This window comes from Sciurus carolinensis, chromosome 13, assembly GCF_902686445.1.
Source record: "Sciurus carolinensis chromosome 13, mSciCar1.2, whole genome shotgun sequence".
NCBI lineage: Eukaryota > Metazoa > Chordata > Mammalia > Rodentia > Sciuridae > Sciurus > Sciurus carolinensis.
Window position 1 is genome coordinate 73,716,411 of NC_062225.1, and position 18,628 is coordinate 73,735,038.

General features: G+C 49.8%; 1 protein-coding gene across 3 annotated transcripts in view; it reads left to right on the plus strand.

Annotated features, from left to right (window-relative positions):
- Positions 1–18,628, plus strand: part of Cib4 (calcium and integrin binding family member 4) — a 98,119-nt gene that overhangs the window by 43,176 nt on the left and 36,315 nt on the right. For all 3 annotated transcript variants that reach the window (XM_047522861.1, XM_047522864.1, XM_047522863.1), the window contains exons 2-4: positions 2,371–2,425; positions 3,395–3,429; positions 13,338–13,434. In XM_047522861.1, coding sequence (XP_047378817.1) covers positions 2,371–2,425; positions 3,395–3,429; positions 13,338–13,434 — 187 coding nt within the window. The remainder of the gene's footprint in view (positions 1–2,370; positions 2,426–3,394; positions 3,430–13,337; positions 13,435–18,628) is intronic.

Sequence of the window (18,628 nt, forward strand, 5' to 3'; positions counted from 1 at the left end):
TTGGTGACAGAAACCTTGCAAAGAGTACATTCTGTCCTGTGCAGATCCTAGAGCGGGAAAATGTAGAACTGTCCTTCCAGGGCGCCTGCTCCCTGCTCAGTCACACCTCTTTCAAAATCCTAGCTGAAAAGGAGTTAGGGAGATGTAGGGCGCTCAAGGGGGAGGGTGCAGGTTGGTTCAAGGCAGAATCACATGGGGGATTTTTCTTTCTCTTTTTTAAAGGAGTATAAGCTTTTATTTCTTGGGCAAATGAGATGGTACATTAAAAAGCATTTTGGGATTGTAAAAGGTTATGCAAATGCAAGGTGACATTCTTATTGTTACTATTGTTATTTGTGGGAACCAATGAAAATCTGGCCTGTGGGGGTGGGGCGGGGGTGTGGGAGTTCCAGAGGATGAAAGCTAAACAGGAGAGGAGGGAGTCAGAGTTGGTGAACCTTGGTTATGCTGTGCGCTTGTGTGAGTATATGTGTGTATGTGTGAGAGAGGTGGAAGGGAAAGAGAGGGAGAAGAGATCTTTGTGATTTCTGGTGCATTTCTTTACACTGGTACAATCATTTACTTAATGTTTTTCTTTAAATGGACTCCTATTTCTTTTAATTAAAGAGATACATGTATAAAGGACTTTTATACCACTTATAAATGATGAACCTGCATTATTTTCAGAATGGAAGTTACCCTACAAAACAAATATGAAAAACAAACAGTGTTATGCAATTCTGGCTGGATCCTGCAGCCTTCTGGTCCTGGAACACCGTCCCCATCTTCTCAGCCTGACTCAGGGCTCAGTGAGGTATCTGCTCTGGTGGCACCTCAGGACCACCAGTGGCTTCAGTGCCAGCCCTCTAGCAAGGTTCTTGCATTCTGTCTCTCATGGCACTATGACACCTAAGGCTGAGGGTTCTCATTCATGGAGAATGCATGGCTCCAACCAGGTCTCCCCTGCCTAGGTCAATACACAGGAGCTGAGTCAGGATCTCAGATCCTGATCTCCTTTGCTTTCATTGTCTTCCTTTTAGCAAATGTCAGCTGGGTGTTAAAGGCACAAACAGCTGGTATCTAGCTGCCACTTGCACCTCATGTAATCAGGACAGCCCAGTGAGAATGGAGAAGGTCCCCTGGCTGCCCTGGGTTCCCCACTCCATGCTTTGGGAATCCCCAGACCTGCAACTTGCCCACGCCAAGGGCATCACTTACTCTCACCAGTTTCTTCTTTCCCCTGAGCAAAGGACCAAGGATCCCCCCAGCAACCTCCCAGGGCTGCTGTCACATGAATAAACCCAGCTCTGCACACAGGCCTGGCAGATAGAAGCTGCTCGGTAAATGACAGTTTGGTGCAAGAGTGGGGTTTAATTGCTGGTTTTGCCTCCTCTTCCTTCCATGCCCAACTTTTAGAAATAATAATACTATTTACCCTTTATTGAGTTCTCAATATGTGCAAGTATCTTGTTAAAAAAGAGTTTTCTCTACTTCATTTTATTTCATCCTTGCAATAATGGTAAAGTAGGGATTCATTAGTCCCATTTTGTGGGTGGAGGGATCGAGGTTTGGAGTGGCTTTATGATTTTCTCAGATTGATGCATCCAGGAGAGGTGCAGCCAGACCTTTAATATTTCAAAGTCCATATCCTCAACCACCTCATGGTACAGCCATTTGAATGGCACTAATCACCGGGATCACCCTGCCCAGCAATGTCTCCTCTTGTACATACTCATAACTGCCCGTGACCTCCGTCGACATGGGCCTCATCTCTGGTGTGTGTGTGTATGTGTGTGTGTGTGAGCGCTGTCATCTCTCCCCAGGGTCAAGTAGCGTCTTGGGCACGCTGTGGACACTTGTACTGGTGTCTGCTGAGTAGGTGAAGGAATGAAAGCGCAGGGCTTCTTTCAGGCTCCATCTCTGTGAACAGAGTATGCAGCTGCACTTCCAGAAACATAAATTGTTGTCACCGGGAAGTCCCAGGGCTCTTTACCTAGGACTGCATGGGGAAGGACCTGCCCTAGACCAAGGAGATAGACCTGTCCCTGCATAGGGTGGCTATGCAGACCATCCAGGAGGCTGGGGAGAGGAAGGTGGCTTCCAAAGGACCCTCTTGAATTGCCACATTGATGACTGTACTGTCATTTTCTGTTTTCCCAGTTCTGATCTTGACTCCCGGTCTCAGGAAATCAGAAGAAGAGGAGAAAGTGACCTGGGGTGTTTCTTCCATGTGTTATTGGGCCAGGGTTGGTGACAACTCTGTTGTTAGGACCCCCAGGACTCTGAATGATTCTGGGTGGCTCAGGCACCCTGATCTCACCTCAGTTCAGAGTCCCTTTATTAGAAACTCTTCCCATTATCCTAATTCAAATGTGGCCTCTCTTTCTGCAGGAACCTGACTGATGGCATGGAATGCCCTTTTTTTGGCCATCTCCTGAGGGTCGAGGTTTGTTCTTATTCTCTGTATCCCATGCCTGACGGAGTACTGGGACCTAGCTCTAACATTCACCAAGCACTTACTATGTGTCAGGTATGGTATCTGCATTAACTCAACTAATCCACACAGCTGTCCTCTATCGTCTTCACTTCAGGACACTAAGACACACAGAAGCTAAGTAGCTTGCCCCCTATCACACGGTCACCAGGTAGCAGATCAAAGATTTGAACCCAGGTAGGGTGACTCAAGAGTCAACAGTGTGAATCTTGAGACCACTGTTGAGCTACCTTTCCATTTGTGGTTTGAGGGATGATGTCTCTTAGCCTGGGGAACCTAAAGAATCTGTCTCTGTGCCAACCTGGGGTCAGAAGGTGGAATCTGGATCTCCATGGCAACCAGATCAACTGGTGGTACCAGCTGGTGAGTCCTTGGGGCCAAGGTTCTACTACTGGCAGAGAGAAGGCTGCATTTGGCATGGGACAGTGTTTGAGATACCAGATGCACTGGGAGGACCTGGAAGAGTACCAGGTGGGAAGACCAGAGATCCTGGTCAGAGGTGGGAGCTTCCCAAGGCAGGTGGGAAAAGGGGGAACGCTTACTAAGACTCTAGAGTTCACTAGGCAGGGTAGGGGTGGCTCTTGTCTTGCTAAAACCTGCATCCATATGGCATGGACCAGTCCTCCAGTCCCACTGCTCCCACATCTCCTGCTCCAGAGCCCAGGATTTTGGCCTTGTCTCTGATCCCCTGTCTAGGTCTGCTCTGCTATGCCTCCTTTCCACAGCCACAAGGAGGAGGGTCTGACTGCTTCATCTGCTGCCACCACCTCGGGCATTTATTACTTTGGGCTGTGGTGCTTCCGTTTCCCCAGCTGTGGAATAACAGAATGGGCTTTTCTTTCCCTGCTCCAAAGCTCTTCACTTCCAAGGGGCCAGGAGGGGCTGGACTGAGTGACAGGCCACCTCTCTGATTTATTGCAGGCCTTGACCTTCCTGACCAGAAATGAAATCCTGTGGTAAGTAGAGGTCCCTGTCCCCTTTTCCCTCCTCCTGAGCTGGGATCTTGCCTTGGCCCAGCCTCTAGGTCCTAATGTGGTCTCTGCTCAGAGCTACGTTGTCCTGGGCTGCAGCTGGGACAGGCAGGCAGGGATGGACCCAAGCCCTGAGGACCACACTGGGATGGGGAGAGACAAAGGCTGCAGGCAGCTCTGCCTCTGCTGCCACCCGAGGCAGGGGTTCCGTGGGACAGAGCTGGCAGGGCCTCCTTGGGACAATGAAGAAAATGAGAAAAGGACTTAGAAAGCATAGGGCTGCCACCTGTTGATTAGCTGGGTGACCTGGGATGCATCACCCCCCGCTGTCCTGCCCAAGCCTCTCCTCAGGGCCTCCTATGTGCCAGACATTATGGAGGCAGTGGGCGTGGGATGGGAGCTTGGGCTCTGTTCTCACACAGTGGGGGAAGCCTCTGGGTCAAGATCACCATCATCTAGTGGGGAGATGTGGCAAGTGCCACCTGCCATGGGGCTGTGGTAAGAGTGGATGTGACGAGAGGTGTGCACATGCTTGGCCCAAGCCAGGTGCTCAACAAAACCTGTTAGATGGATAAATGGGCTCACCAGGACATTTTGGGGGCAGTTGGGGAGGTGGGAATGAGGAGACCATTTAGACCCTCTGGTCTGTTCCCTTTCAATCACTCTGTCATCTCTGCTTGGGCTAACCCTCCCTGGGCACTATGTCCAACCTGGTGGCCACAAGCATAAGACTTTCCAGGTACAAATAGGGATGAGGAGGTGGCCAGGTAGTGGAGCTGTGGAGACCAGGGCGGTCACAGGGCTGGGTTATTTCCCTTTAAAAACAATATTTGCTTGCTCTTTCAAATATAAAAAATATGACAAATCCCCAAAAGACCAATATCCTCCTGCCCATATAACATTTATTGATATTTTCTAGAACATAATGCATGAATAAAAATAAAATGAAAGGAAATAAAATAATATTGTGAGCATGGCTAGAAATTTTAAATAGTATAAAATTTCCCAGTGAAAAAGCAAGCATTTCCATTTCCTCCTCCCAGTTGTTCTCCCTGACACAGCCCCACTTACTGGCAGTTTCTCCTCTAGGCTTCCAGAATTTTCCATGCACAGACTATGCACATATCCTTCAACAGTTTTACCCCATGAGTCCTGTAGCATTCATCCCATTCATACTGTTCTGCACCTTTTTTGGTGGTTGTTGTTGAAGCTTTCCTCTTGGCCTGTTTTACAGAAAGCACATAGAGATCTGCCTCATGCTTTTTTAATGGCCATGAATCATTCCCTCGTGTAGATGAACCATAATTCATTGCCAAGACCCCTGTTATGGACACAAGTTGTTTATAGTTTTCAGTTTTACAAATAATGCTATATTAAGCATTTATGTATAAATATCCAACAGGTAAGAGTAAATCCTCTGAAAAAATTCCTAGGAACAGAGCTTCTGGGCGAAGGGTAGATAACTTTAAAAAGTGATAGACCTCCCAGGGGTTGCACTGGCTTGTCCCCTGGGCAATGGAGCGTGACCAGGCTGCTCCTCCTTCCACCCCCGGGGGTTTTTGAGTGGTGTCTTTGGATCCTAGGGCTCCTCATATGCACCAGGAAAGAGCAGGGTGGTGGTGGTGAGGATCTGAAGAGAGAGAGGAGAGGAGAGAGGGGTCTGGGTTTTCTCTGTGAAGAAGTCCCCTCCCCTTGCCTTTGTTCTGCATTGGCCTTTGAGAGAGATGTTCTTGGAAGCAAGCCATTCGGGACCCCTCTTCTGAGCTGCTCACCCGGACCGTAAAGTGACCTTTGTTCACATCCTATTTCCAGCCTCTTTCCAGTCCTGTTTTGGTCTCTTCCTGTGAGAAGGGTGCAGTTTGACCTGCCCCAGGGCTGCCAGTGAAGGCTCCACTTCAGTTCAAACTTCTCCAATGAGCTTCTCTCAAAGTTTTTTCTGGCCTGCTCCTACTTTTGACTCCTTTCCTGAGCACAAGGGACCCCTGCCTGCCTCTAGGTAGCTCTTCCTCGGAGGCTCCCACCTTTCAGGGTCATGGAAACCAAACATGGGTCGGTGCTGGTGTGGGGTGGGGCAGAGTAGAAGGTAGAGGGGTCAGCTTCTACCTTGCTTTTGTGTCTCCGTATTGGACACCTTCAAATAAGACAGATGAGACAAGCACAATGGGGGTCAGAAACTCCAAGTGGGTGGGGTGATACCAGAGAGGGCTCTGTGGCTTCCAACCAAGGGGCAGCTCCAGACCCAGGAGATCACAGGCAGGGGGACAGTTGAGGATGTGCAGCAGCTGTCAAAAGCTCTGCGGAATGGAGGAGAACCGGCAAGCCTGGAGAATGCTCAAGTGTTCTGGTTCAAAATGGGAATGACACTTTCACCTGGCCATTCCCCTTGCATCAAGAGGGCCCAGGTGACATAGTGCTGATCCACTGTATTGTGAGATGCTGCCCTTAGAGAAAAAGAGGAGGAGCACGATGTTTGATATGGAGTTGTCTCCAATTAAATTAAGAAGGTCAAGTGCAGGGAGCTTCCAGTTAACGTGGAAAACATAGCATCTTTTATCTCTGTTTCTCTACTAAAAGGACAAATAATTTTTTGAAAGAACAAAGCCTGTGAGGACAAAAAGAACACCAGTGATAACAGTAGATGAGAGAGGTCAAGAAAAATTTGAAAAGCACTAAGCAGACAGACACATGATGCAGACTTAGCTGAAAGAAAATTCCCTGCAGGAGTTGGGGTGAGGGAATCAAGAACTCAGAGTCTCCGGAATCTCTGAATTTCTGGATGCCAGAGCCAGGCAAAAACAGGTAGATCGAAAGTCACATTGAATTCCTTCTCTAGCCCTGCAACCCACACAGCAGCCCTGCCCCGCACCAGGGGAAAACAGGAACTCACCCTCTGAAGAGAGAATCACTTGAGCTGCTGACTAAGAACCACTAGGCACGATGGAAAGGGGGCGCCTTTGGCTTCCGGAGTCTCGCTATAAGTCTGACTGGAAAGCCAGGGGACTCCAGGTTTGGTGGAAGGAGTAAAAGACGGCCTACACCAACTAGGTCATTCAGAATGCCAGAGATAAAAAGAAGGTCTCTCATAGATCAAAAACGTTGATTGCACCCGTGCCTCAGGAATCAGGGTCACTTTGGACTTATATTGGAAGACAGGGCCTGAACACTTAAAAATTCTAAGAAAAATTTTCCATTCTAGAGCCAGCTAAACTATGAACCAAGTGAAGGTAGAATAACAGTATTTTTGACATGCGAATTTAAAAAATGATCTTTTATAGACTTCCTTTGAGAAAGTTTTTGGAGGATGTGCTCCATTCAAACTAGTAAGTAAGCAATGAATAAAGAAGATGTAGGATTCAGGAACAAAGGATTGCAACATAGAGGAGGGCAGTTTGCATTACCACCATGATAGTGCAGGGAAGCCAAAGGACAGCAATGATTTGTGGAACTGGAAGGCAATTGTCCAGATTAGAACCTGGCACCCCCAAGAAAACAAAAGGAACCTACTGATGTTGATATTATAACCATATCGAGAGAAACTTTACGATTCTGCAGAAAGTTTAGGAATGAAGCCAGGCATGGTGGCACACACCTGTAATCTCAGCTACTTGGGAGGCCAAGGCAAAAGTTCAAGGCCAGCCTCAGCAACTTGGTGAGACCCTGTCTCAAAAAAAAAAAGGGCTGGGGATGTGGGTCAGTGGTACAGTGTCCCTGGGTTTAATCCCCAGTACTGAGCGGGGAAAAGGCTTAGGGACAAATAAAATAATGTAGAGACACTGAAACTTAAGCAAAAGAAAAACAAAGCCATTACTAACTCTGGGAAAAACAAAAGACCTAGGAAAAAAAGAAAAAGTAATCAAGACATGCAAGGGTACTTAGCTGTGAGCAATGTTTAAATAATGCATATATAACATAATAATAATCTAAACACTGAATAATGATTCAGGCAAATTGTTTTATATTGGGAGACTTGGGGAGGAGAATCTTATAGACAGAAAGAAATCCTTTTTTATAGTAGAATGTCACAAGATACTATCTATAATAAAAAAAATTTGATAAATGGCAGTATTGGTATTTAGAATATGCAAGGCACTAGGTTTGATCCCTAGCACTGCAAAAACCAAACAGAATTAAGAAAGAGCAAAATGTTCACAAAATGCTGCCTCTGGAGGGCAGGGAGAGGGAGGTGATGTGGGGTACTGAGCATGAGTAATTTTAACTGTAAGCTTCCTAGTACTGCTAGTGTTTTAACCTATGTAACTCTATGACTTTGGTAAGCTAGACTGATCCATACTGAATGCTATTGTTTTTGTGAGATAAGAGATGTTCCTACAGACATACAGGAAAGAAAATATCCCTGGAAGGACACACATATACAAGGGCAACCCTTGGAGGTGCCCTGGGTCCTGCACACAAGGCCTAGTGAGTGCACTGTCTGTGAGGGGAGCAGCTTTGACATGGGTGCCCAGCTGCAGGGCAGGGGCTCAGGAGGAGGTGGTATGTGATGCCCAGGGAAGGAAAAGGCCAACATGGGCTACCAAGCTCAGGTTAGGCTAGACCAAGCCTTGGTCTCTTTTGAAAAACTTTCCTGTGTGGCTTCTGATGACATGTTATGATTCTCCTGTGAACGTAACAGAGAAATGTGGCCTGGTCGATAGTACTGCTGGATGAGGTTAGCCCATTGAACAAAAGTGTCCAAGAGACCAATGGACAGAAGTAGCCTTTGTGGGGAGGTGTCTCTAACATTTTCCTACCTTCTTATCTGTGTAAGGATGTAAAGGCCAGGTCACCAAATCTGCAGATGATAGCTGCTGGGACGGGCAGACCACGTGTGACCCACAGTTGCTGTGGCTTGGTTGTCCGAGAAGGGACTGTCTGCTCTAAATTTCTTGGCCGTGGGACTTTTCTTTCACAGCTTTTGATCCCTTTCTGCCTAAGCTTCAGGCATCCCCCTCTGACTTCTGGTTAATCAGCTGTCCCAAAGGCCCCAACTCCCAGATGCCTTTTTGGGGCTTAGGCCCAAGGGACTGTGGCAAGAACCTTCACAGTCCCATTGAGAGCACATCTAGCTTCATGGACAGGGCACACCTTGATCTAGTCCAGACCTTGGTGGCTGGGGTCCAGTTGACCCGGCTCAGGCTGGACTCTTGGGACATCACTGCATCACTAAGGGGTTTCTCCTGCTGCCTTCTTGGATTGACTGTAGGTTTGGTTCGGGGTGAAGGCTTTGCTCCTACCCCAGCCCAGGCCAACTCAGTCACCAGGCTGGGCGGTCTTCCTTCCTTTCCAATGCTGGGGATCAACCCAACCCAGGGACTTGTACATGCTAGACAAGTGTTCTACCACTGAGCTACATCCCCAGTTCCAAAATCCAACTTTTCTACTTTGGTAGTGGTACTGGGGAGCAAACCTAGGGACCTCATATACTGGGCAAGCACTCTACCACTGAGCTATACTCCCAGCCCCTTACAAGGCCACTCTTTCTTCCTAGCACCTGGAAGTTCCCAATTCTTTACAGTCTCCAAGCCCTGTCCTGGCTTTTATCTCCTGGTTTCTCCCAGAGCACCTTGGAGGTCAACAGGTGGAGTGTGGCAGGTTTACTTCCTGGAAGCTAAAAGCCTCGTTTGAGGCTCAACTCTGCCACTTACTAGCTTTGCGACTGTGGTGAGTCCCTGGGCCTCAGATGAGAGTCAGAGTGCCTAATCTCACAAAGTCATCATTAGGATGGAGGTAATCAAATCTGTGTCATTGTGTGCACAATGCCTGGCACACACTCATCACCGAGTGCACGGCAGTCATTATTATCATGGTATTATTATTCCTTTCTGTAAATGAGGACAGTGGCTCAGAAAAGCAGTGATCTGCCCAAGTAGCAGATGAGGGGACTAAAAGCTGCATTTTCAGGCTAAAGAAGGGCCATTTATCAAATATCTGTGGGCTGTACCACAGGCAAAGAACCATTGATGCATGGAATGGAGAGCGCCCAGAGAACTGAGCCCAGGCAGGGACCAGAGAAGGGGAAACTGGGGCCTGAGCTGAATGAATCTCCGTTCTTGGTCTTGCGGGCACAGTAAACCCTTGGAAGCTTGCAGAATCCGTAGATGCCTGGGCCCTGTGCTGGCCTTGAATGAGAGTCTGAGGGGCTAATGGACATAGATACTTTTACAATCTCCCTCCATGATTCTAAGAGTAGATCGCACTTGAGAACCACTAAACTAAGGGTCTCAGAGGCAGTAGGTGGTCCAGAAACTGAGAGCCATAGATGCCTACACTGGAGGGAGTGTGGTGGGGGGAGGTCACTGAGGCTTTCAATTTAGAGAGGGGAAACTGAGGCCGGAAGGGGCTCAGTGGCCCAAGGTCACATGGAGAGCCAGCGGTGGAGCCAGCCTCTGAGCCGCAGACAGCCCTTCCCTGCCTCTGAGCTAAGTGTGGCGGGAGCCCCGCCTGGGCGTCTTGACCGCTGGCAGGCTGAATGTGTGAGTTTTTCAAATGGCTTTGACTTCTGAGTCCATTAGGGATTAATTCAGAGTTCCATTTAGAGCCGGCTGATCCATATTTGGAGGAGGAGAACATTTTGTGGCAGCCGAGATGCAGCCGCGATTCATCTGTGGGCAGCCTGCCCACGTGGCAGCCTGGGAAGCCATGAAGGGGGTCAGGATCCTCTCTCCAGTTCCGCTGACCCAAAAGCCTCTGGGGGAGGGATGAACCCCTCACCTGGGAGAGGGTGGACCCCTTGGAGGTGAACAGAGCAACCTGAAGAACCTATTTTAGGTTCGGCCCTCCACTATTTCTCTTCCCAGTTGCATGACCTTGGGCACACCCTGTACCCTCTCTGAGCCTCAGTTTACCCATCCATAGGGTTTATAACCTGTACGCTTCTTCCACGTGTGTCTTGGGAAGATTCCATGAGGCAGCGTGTTTGAGGGTGCCTGGCACATCGAGCATGTTAAGAAGAAGCGGGATCGATGGCAGTGGGTCCCTTCTCTTTCCCTCAGTAGTCCATCCCACGCCCCTCCTCTGGAATCCTGGGAAGAAAGAGTCTTGGCGTAGCAGCCCTGGCCTTGACTCTTTGCACCACATAACCTGAGGCAAAGATTTTACCTCCTTGGCCTTCTGTTTCCTCATCTGTAATGGAAACAATGGCCCCTGCCTTGCAAGATTGCCTTGAAAAATGAAAAACCTCCGTGAGGGCTGGCAGTGCTGTGGGCTCCCAGCGGCACCCCACGGTGGGGAAAGGGGTGTGGTCACCCTGAGTGTAGAGGAAAGCGCATGACCACAGGAGGGCTTCTATTTTTAATTAATAAAACTTACTGAAGGTTGGTCTGCTTTTTATCACCCTACACCAGCAATTCTAACACCAGTGACAAAATGCTCCTTCTGACGGAAGCCTACCTCTCCCACTGCCCCTACCCTTTAGGGCCACTAGGGCCCCAGCAGTGATGGCTGTTCTTCCCTCCTGGATGACCTGGCCGCCCTCTTGCTACATCTCATTTGAGGAGACCGTCTCTCAGCATGACACCCTGCTTTTCAACTCCCTCCCAAACTTGGGTAGAGCCTCTGGTCACAGTTGGGGTCCCTTACAAGACCAACAGGAGTGTGATACTCTCCCTGGATATTCACAGCATCATCCGGGCTCCACTTGTCAGGCCCTCTCCGGAGTCAGCCCAAAGCCATTGGAAGGAGACCGCCTCGCCATAGCAGTCAGGCTTGGGACATCTGTCCACTCAGAGAGGTTCAAAAACTTGCCCCTGGTCACAATCCAAGTGGGTCTGCCTGCCTAGTCTGTCAGCATCCCAGCAGGAGTGGGCCCTTGACTGGGGTCTTTGAAGATGATTTAGGGTGAAGGAAGTTTTTGGAGGTGGAGGGGACATCCAGACACCAGCCATCACCACACCTGGACCGGAGGCACCCAGTTGAGGACTGAAGCTGTGACAACTGATCACTTGGCCCTTGTTAGGAGGGACATGGATACTGCCAGAATAGGGTTGAGGCTGGGAAGGAAAGGAGGATGAATCTTAACCTCTCTCTACCACCTCCCTTCCCCTGCTGGGCTTTCTCTTGGGCTAATGGCTTCTAGAAGTCAGAGGGCAAGGAAGCCAGGAAGCAGTTGGTCCAGGATCTGTAGGATGTTTTTCTATTCAGTAGGCCGTGACAAGAGGAGAGGCTGGAGGACACAGAAGGTGGCTCTGTGTTTCCCTGCTAAGTGGGTCCTGGGAGGGCCTCCTGCTCTACCCCTGAATCTCCAAAAATAACCCTCCAAATTCTTCGCTTAGTCACGTGTCCTAAGTCCCCACAATCAAAGGCTCATTTGAGTTTATAAACCCTGTGCCCAGGAATGTCAGTGAGGGGCTGTCAGTCACTCACTCCTGAGTATGAATTAGTTTGCTCCAATTGCTGCTCTCCTGGCACTCAGCTGACATCAGAAATTTATTGGGAGAGGAAAGGAAAGGAGTAGAGGAGAGAAGGGTAATTCTGAAGCACAAAGGAGACCATAAAGGGAGGCCAGAGACCAGGCTTAGGTCAGGCTACAGAGCTGCCACCATCAGTCTAATCGGGGGTTCTGCATGGTCAGAGGGCATGGGGACACCTGGAGAACGGGAGAAGAATGCAGAAGGGAAGCAGATGGTCAGGGTCTCTTCTGAGGCCTCACGTACCACAGTCCTCTCAGGTGCCAGGTGTGCTGCTGACACTCTGCATACCTCCCCCATCAGTCCCTGTAAATGTGGGAGGGACTTCTCACTCCAATGAAGAGATGAGGAGACTGAGGCTCAAGTGGGTCCACAAGTTTGCGCAAGGTCTCAGAGCTATTTGGTGGCAGAGTCAGGATTTGAACTCAGGTCTATCTGGCCATAGAGAATGTTTTCACTCAGCCTGTGCCGCCCCTTCTACAACACACACACAGCCCTGGCCTCTTCTCATTCATGCTGAACTTGAACCACAGCCCTTGAGAGAGGTGATCAATTGCCCTTTTTTCAGAGAATGAAGCTCAGGCTCAGCAGGGTTAAGTAAGTTACCCAGGTCCCGCACTCCCACCGGGAAGTGCAGGATCTGGTGTCCAATCCTCCAGGGTCTTCTCTCTACAAGCTACCTTGGTCACTGTTCCCACAGGTCCAAGAGCCTGCTGGTAGAGAGGGACCAGTGTCCAGGATGGGGTGGGAGGGACAAAGGACCAGGGGTCACCCTCTCTTAGCCTAGGGCAGAGTTCCACTTCACCCTCTGCCTGTCACTTACAAGCAAAGTCCCCTGGACTGGCCTGGGGCCTACATACAGAGAGGTGGGTGACAGGAATGCTAGGAAGGCCCTCAGCACTGTGGACTAGTGCTTGCCACCATTGGGCTTGCGTGCTGTGTGGTTTGCCTGCTGCAGGCTGATGGTTTTTTTTTTAATATTTAAAAATTTTTTTTTTTTTAGTTGTTGATGGACCTTTACTTTATTTGTTTATATGTAGTGCTGAGAATCGAACCCAGTGCCTCACACGTGCCAGGCAAGTGCTCTACCACTGAGCCTCAAACCCAGCCCCCAGGCTGATGGGTTCTACTCCTGGCCTGCTGGTGCCCATCAAGTGCTGAGGATGGGGATGGGTGATGACCAGAAGAGGGGGACCGTGGAGTCTCCTTCTGTACCTGAGGGACTAGACCAAGTCATAACAGAGGTCGCAGCCAGAACTAAGGCCATGGAGTGCGTCCCAGGTCACAGAGCACTGTGGCTCAACTCAGCTCGGTTCTGCGCCCACAAGACATGCTGGGCACATGGGTGGGCCCAGGGGTATCTCTGGGATGGAAAGATCCATTGCTGCCCTTTCTATGTCACTCTGTCCTCAGTCCCCTTCCCCCAGAAACACCCCCGCCAGGGCCTTTCCTGCCTACGTGGTCACCATGCCTCACCTCTCTCTCCAGCATCCATGACACCTTCCTGAAGCTCTGCCCTGCAGGCAAGTACTACAAAGAAGCCACACTGACCATGGACCAGGTCAGCTCCCTGCCAGCCCTGAGGGTGAGTCTGGGAGGGAGGAGGGAGGTGGGTCATAGGGACCTCCGAGGGACTGAAGTGTGGCAGGGTGGGCTGAGCTGGCCCTTGATGCTGGGAGATGGTCAGCTGGCAGCCTTGCTTGAGGGGCTGTGGGACCTCCAGGCAGAGGGTCAGCAAGATGTGGCTTCCAAACATCTCACCTGCATCTGTTCTCCGCACCTCGTCAGCCCTGGAGTAGGACTGGGGTGCTGAGCGCTGTCATCTCTCAGATGAGGCAGACAGCGTGTGAGACCTGCCAGGTCTCACAGATGGACGGTGGTGGCCCCAGCTGGAGGCTCCGGCTGGCCTTGCTCATCAACCTCCAGGCCTGCCTGAGAGTCTCGGCTTCCAGCCCACCCCTGTGGTCTAGACCCCCCTGCCAGCAACTTCCCTTTGCTCTCCTTTGTGCCCCAAGCTGGGGTGAGTGGGCAGGTTGGGGCCGACGCAGGACCATCAGGTCTTGGGCAGCCTGGGTACCACCTCAGGCCTCATGCCCAGGCCTGCTCGGACCCTCTCCTTTTCTGCTCAGGCCACTTTAATGGACTAGGGCTTTTCTGGAGGGACCAAGAATTTTCTCAGGTTCTTCCCTCAAATGCCAGGAGAGCAAGACTTGGAGCCAGGACTGGCCTCCCAGTCAGACTTCTTCCATCTCCAGGTGTGACTAGAAAAAGAAGGACGTTTGCACTATTTTTTTTTTTTTTTTTTTTTTTTTGCTCTTGCCACCCTGCATCTCTCCCTTGACCTAACCACCCTCCCTAAGCCAGAGGTCCTATTAAATAAAGGGGTGAGTCATACCCTCTTCTGACTTTCCCCACTTTTCCTGGGCTGAATCCTACATTTGATACACCCAGGACGGGGACACTGACACACACACACAACCCTTGCTGTGGGTGCGCGTCCTATGCACACCATCTCCCTGGATCTTGCTTTCCTCATCTATAACATGGTGGTGTGGCGGCGGTGGCTGGGCGTCTCCAAGTGCTGCTAAGGCTCCCGGCACCCTAGCTGGCAGTGCTGGCAGGAGCCGTCAGCGCTCACCCACCTCCGATCCTTGAGGAACAATTCTTGGGGCCTTCATCTCTGTTATGAAGAGGCCCGACTCTTTCCCCAGGGCAGCCCAGGAGGGCCCCGACGTGCACAGTGGAAGGGCTCCCTAATTACTCCTGGGATTTAATTAAAACGTGCCCCTGGTGAGAGGCGATGCCCGGCTAACAAATCACGGCGCTCTCAGACTTCCCAATTTGTCATTCGGATCTTGGCAGAATAATGATTTCAGTTTGTCATTGTACAATGAGAGCCCATCTCCCTTTCTGTCTGGATGAGACAGGTTCTGATTGCTGAGGGTGCTGGGACCCGGGAGGAGCGGGCTGCCTCCTGAAAGGAAGGACACGGAGTGGGGACACACATGGTCATTCAGGGAATGGCTACGCTCGGTCTCCTGAGAGACAGGCCTGGCTCTAGGACAGAGACAGAGAGAGAAGAACACAAAACTGGGGCTTCAACTGGAGGTAGGAATGGAGAAGTTCAAAGAACTGAGAAAGGGGACAGTGGGGGGCAGCTGAGAGAAGATGGGGTGAAGGGAAAACTAGAATCCTCAGAAAAGTAAAATCACTGAGGAATGTGCCTGTGCTGGAAACGAAACAGGGAGTGTGTCTTTGGGGCTCCCCGTACTCACTCACGGCCATAACTCCGGTCCTCACACCTGTGCTCAAACACGTACGCCTGGCACTGGGACTTAGACCTGAACGTCCACTAGGACCTGGGACCCAGGGCAGCAGAGAGGCAAGACTGGATAGCAAGCATCTGCCCACCCTGGGATGGGCAGTCTCTGGTCTGTGCCAGGCTCTCTGAAAGTTGGGACTGGAAAGAAACTCCAACACCCCCAGTCCAGTCACTGGCCAGAACACAGGGTGCTCCCCATCCGACTCTACCCATGGAAACCTGAAGCCCCAGCAGGACAACTCACCCATGGCCACAGGATGGCAGAGCCAACACCACCCCTGCTCATGGACTCTGACCCCGGGGGCTCCACTTCTACTCAGGCACTGACCATGTGCCGGGGGGTCCCAGGAGAAAGGCCTGTCCTGGAGGGCTGACTCACCTCAGCAGACCCTGGTCCAGCACAGTCTTGTCCCAGTGGGGCCCAGGGACTCTGTTCTGAGCCCCGAAGTGGAGGGCCCTGGTCTAGGATCAGGAGGGCTGGTCCATGACATTCCGCGGATGTTACATCTCCTCTGCAAGTCTACCTTGTGCTAAGCAGGGGACCCTGCAGGGGATCATCCTCTACTCTCTCCTTTATGCTCCCCACCCTCTCCTCCCCCTTTCCAGGGAGGGAGAAGGATGGGGAGGCTGGAGAAGAGGAAGATGGGGCGAGGTCAGCCCCACAGGGCCAGGGCCCGGGCCTTCTCTGGAGCACCAGCCTCCCTCCCCAGCTTGTTCATCAGAGAGAACTGGGAAGTAGAGTCTTAGGCTGCATGATTTTAATTTTACTTTTTAAATGTAAACTTCCTAAGTGGACATTATTTTATTCCACTTTATAACTAAAAGCCCTTTTGTTGTAGAAAAACTAGAAAACACAGCAAAGTAAAAATGAGATAAAATCATCCATTAACTCGCCTCAAGGGATGATGGCCATGGCCATTTTGGCTTATTTCCTTCTGGACTTTTTTCTAAGCAGATAGGTTGATAACAAGTGGGGTCACATGGACTTTTTTGTATGTTGCCTCCCCCTCCCCTGCCGTGGTTTATTTATTGCTTTTCCAGCTGGTCTGGAATAGCCAGAGTTGTCTCATGAATTGAGGACCCTGAGACACTGCCAACCACATCTTGACAACTAGGGGACCGGGCCTGGGCCAGCAGTGGAGAAACTGGGTTTGAATTCACTTATTAGCCCAAGATGCTCATAAGAGGAATGATTGAGGTCCAGGAATCAAAGGAGCAGGCAGACCCCAGCCCGGGAAGACTGGGTGGGCAGGGCGACATGGAGCCTGTGTTCCTACAGGCTGCCCAGGTACAAGCATGGTACAGGTTTCTCAGCCCTGCAAGCTTGGTCTTATTCTCTTTGTCATTTACCACAGTGTGTCCCTGACATTTTACTTAAAAAAAATAATAAAAGTTTATTTTGAGGAGGGACTAGAAATACCAACTTTCAATTTTGCCAAGTAAGGACACTAAAAAAAAAAAAAAAAGTTATCCACAATCACCATTATTTCATTTTTTAAAAATGTTCTTTTTAAAACAATAATGTAAGAAGCGTCTCATCCCAGAAGTAACAATTCATTCCGATTATTTCTCTTCCTTTGTCACTAGTTGTTAACAGCGTTGTCACTGACCCCGTCCCGGGTTTCTAGCTAGTTTGGGGTAATTTAAACCTGGAATTAAAATTCTGCATCTTTCTAATTCTGGACTAAGCAGAAAGCTTACTTCCCGAAATGAGTAAGAGAGGCTTGCTAGTAGGTGGGGGCCCCGGTGGGATGGTGTCCTCTGCATCCCAGGGACAGAGCTGTGTGACTCACACTGCCCAGAACCCTTCCTTGGAATAGGCGTGGGGAACGGGGCCCCTGGGAGCTCCAGGGACTGATATAACTTGGCTCAGGGGCTCGCGTGGTCTGGGAAGAAACGTTTGTTTTCTTAACTCGGGTTCCTTCGTGGAAAAAGTGGGTTTGTTAATATCAGGAGGTTCTGCAGGTCCATGGACAGCCAGGTGGGAGAAGGTCGTGGGCAGCAGAGGGTGGCAGGGACAGCCTGTTGACGAGGATGCCTGCTGGGTTGCAACACGGTACTTTTGCCAAGCAGAGTTTTGCTGTTCATTTTGTCTGCTGGATTTGATGTCTTTAAGAGTCAATTAGCGCCATGTTTCTGTTCCTGTAAATAACGGTCTTGCTCTCTGTAAACACGATGAGTGTGTCTTGGTGTGACTCAGGTTTCGAGTTTCCAGGCCCAGAAGGTCTTTGTGTCCACTGTGATGACCAGTGCAGGCCTGAGGGACGATCTCACATTTACAGCAGGTGAAGAGGAGCTTGCACGCTGACCAGGCTTCTTCTTTCTCTGGTCCTCCCAGCTCCTGCATCAGGTTCTGGCAAGCTGATGGTCTCAGTACTGCCCTGACTCTACTACTTGTTATCCCAGCACCAACTCTGTCAAAGAGCAGAGAGGCTAGGAAGCCTGCCCCAGGTGTCGGGAGGGATGAGCCAGGTGTGGCTTCTTCTAAGACTTTAGCTCCATCTCTGTTTCTATCTCTTTCCCATTTTTTTGGACCTTTCTGAGCCCTACTGAGCTGGGTCCTATCTATTTAGAATGGCTTGCAAAGAACTCACTCCCAAGACTAAAATGCATCAGAAAGTTCTCATATTTATTCAGTGTCTCAAGAAATGGCCAAAGCAGGGGGCATAGGGATGATAGTATACTTTTTATTTCATTTTAATTTTTTGTTTCAGTTTTTAAATCAAAATTATTTATGCATGCTGGGAGTTGAGTTGTCCTCTGAGTGTTGCTCCATTCCCCTTCTGTTAGGCAACCATTTCAGCTCTAACCTGATTCTTTTGGTGTTTACCTCTATATATCTGAAGAAAACAGCCATATTACTCTTTCCGATAGTTCAGCCTTTGACTTTTCCCTGGAGAAGGTGTTTAACTCTTTCCCCTCCTCCAGGCCCATCCCATCATTCCCAAAACACAGTTTCCCCTTCCCATACCCTCCCACAGTACATGATAATTTGGAGTAGAGCAACATTCAGTGCTGTATTTGTCAACTTTCTGTTCCTATAACTGAATATTTGAGGCAGACTACTTTATAGAAAACAGAGTTCCTTTAGTTCAGTGTTGGAGGTTGGAAATCCAAATAGTATACTATAGACTCTGGCAAGGACCCCCCCTTTTCTATATCACATTCTGTTGGAAGCACATGTGTATCTTTATGTCTTGTGTGGTCTTTCTCCCTCTCCTTATAAAGCCATGAGGATATAATTATGGGGGCTCAACCTTAAATATTTTATCTGATCTACTCAGTTCCCGAAGGCCCCATATCTAAACACCATAATGGGATCAAGAGTCCACCCTTCAATACCATTAACATAAAACCTTGGGGATCAAACTCCTATGAGATCAGTGAGACAACCATTTTCAAAATATACCAAGTGTTTACATTATGACTGCAGAACCAAGCCATGAAATAGACTGGT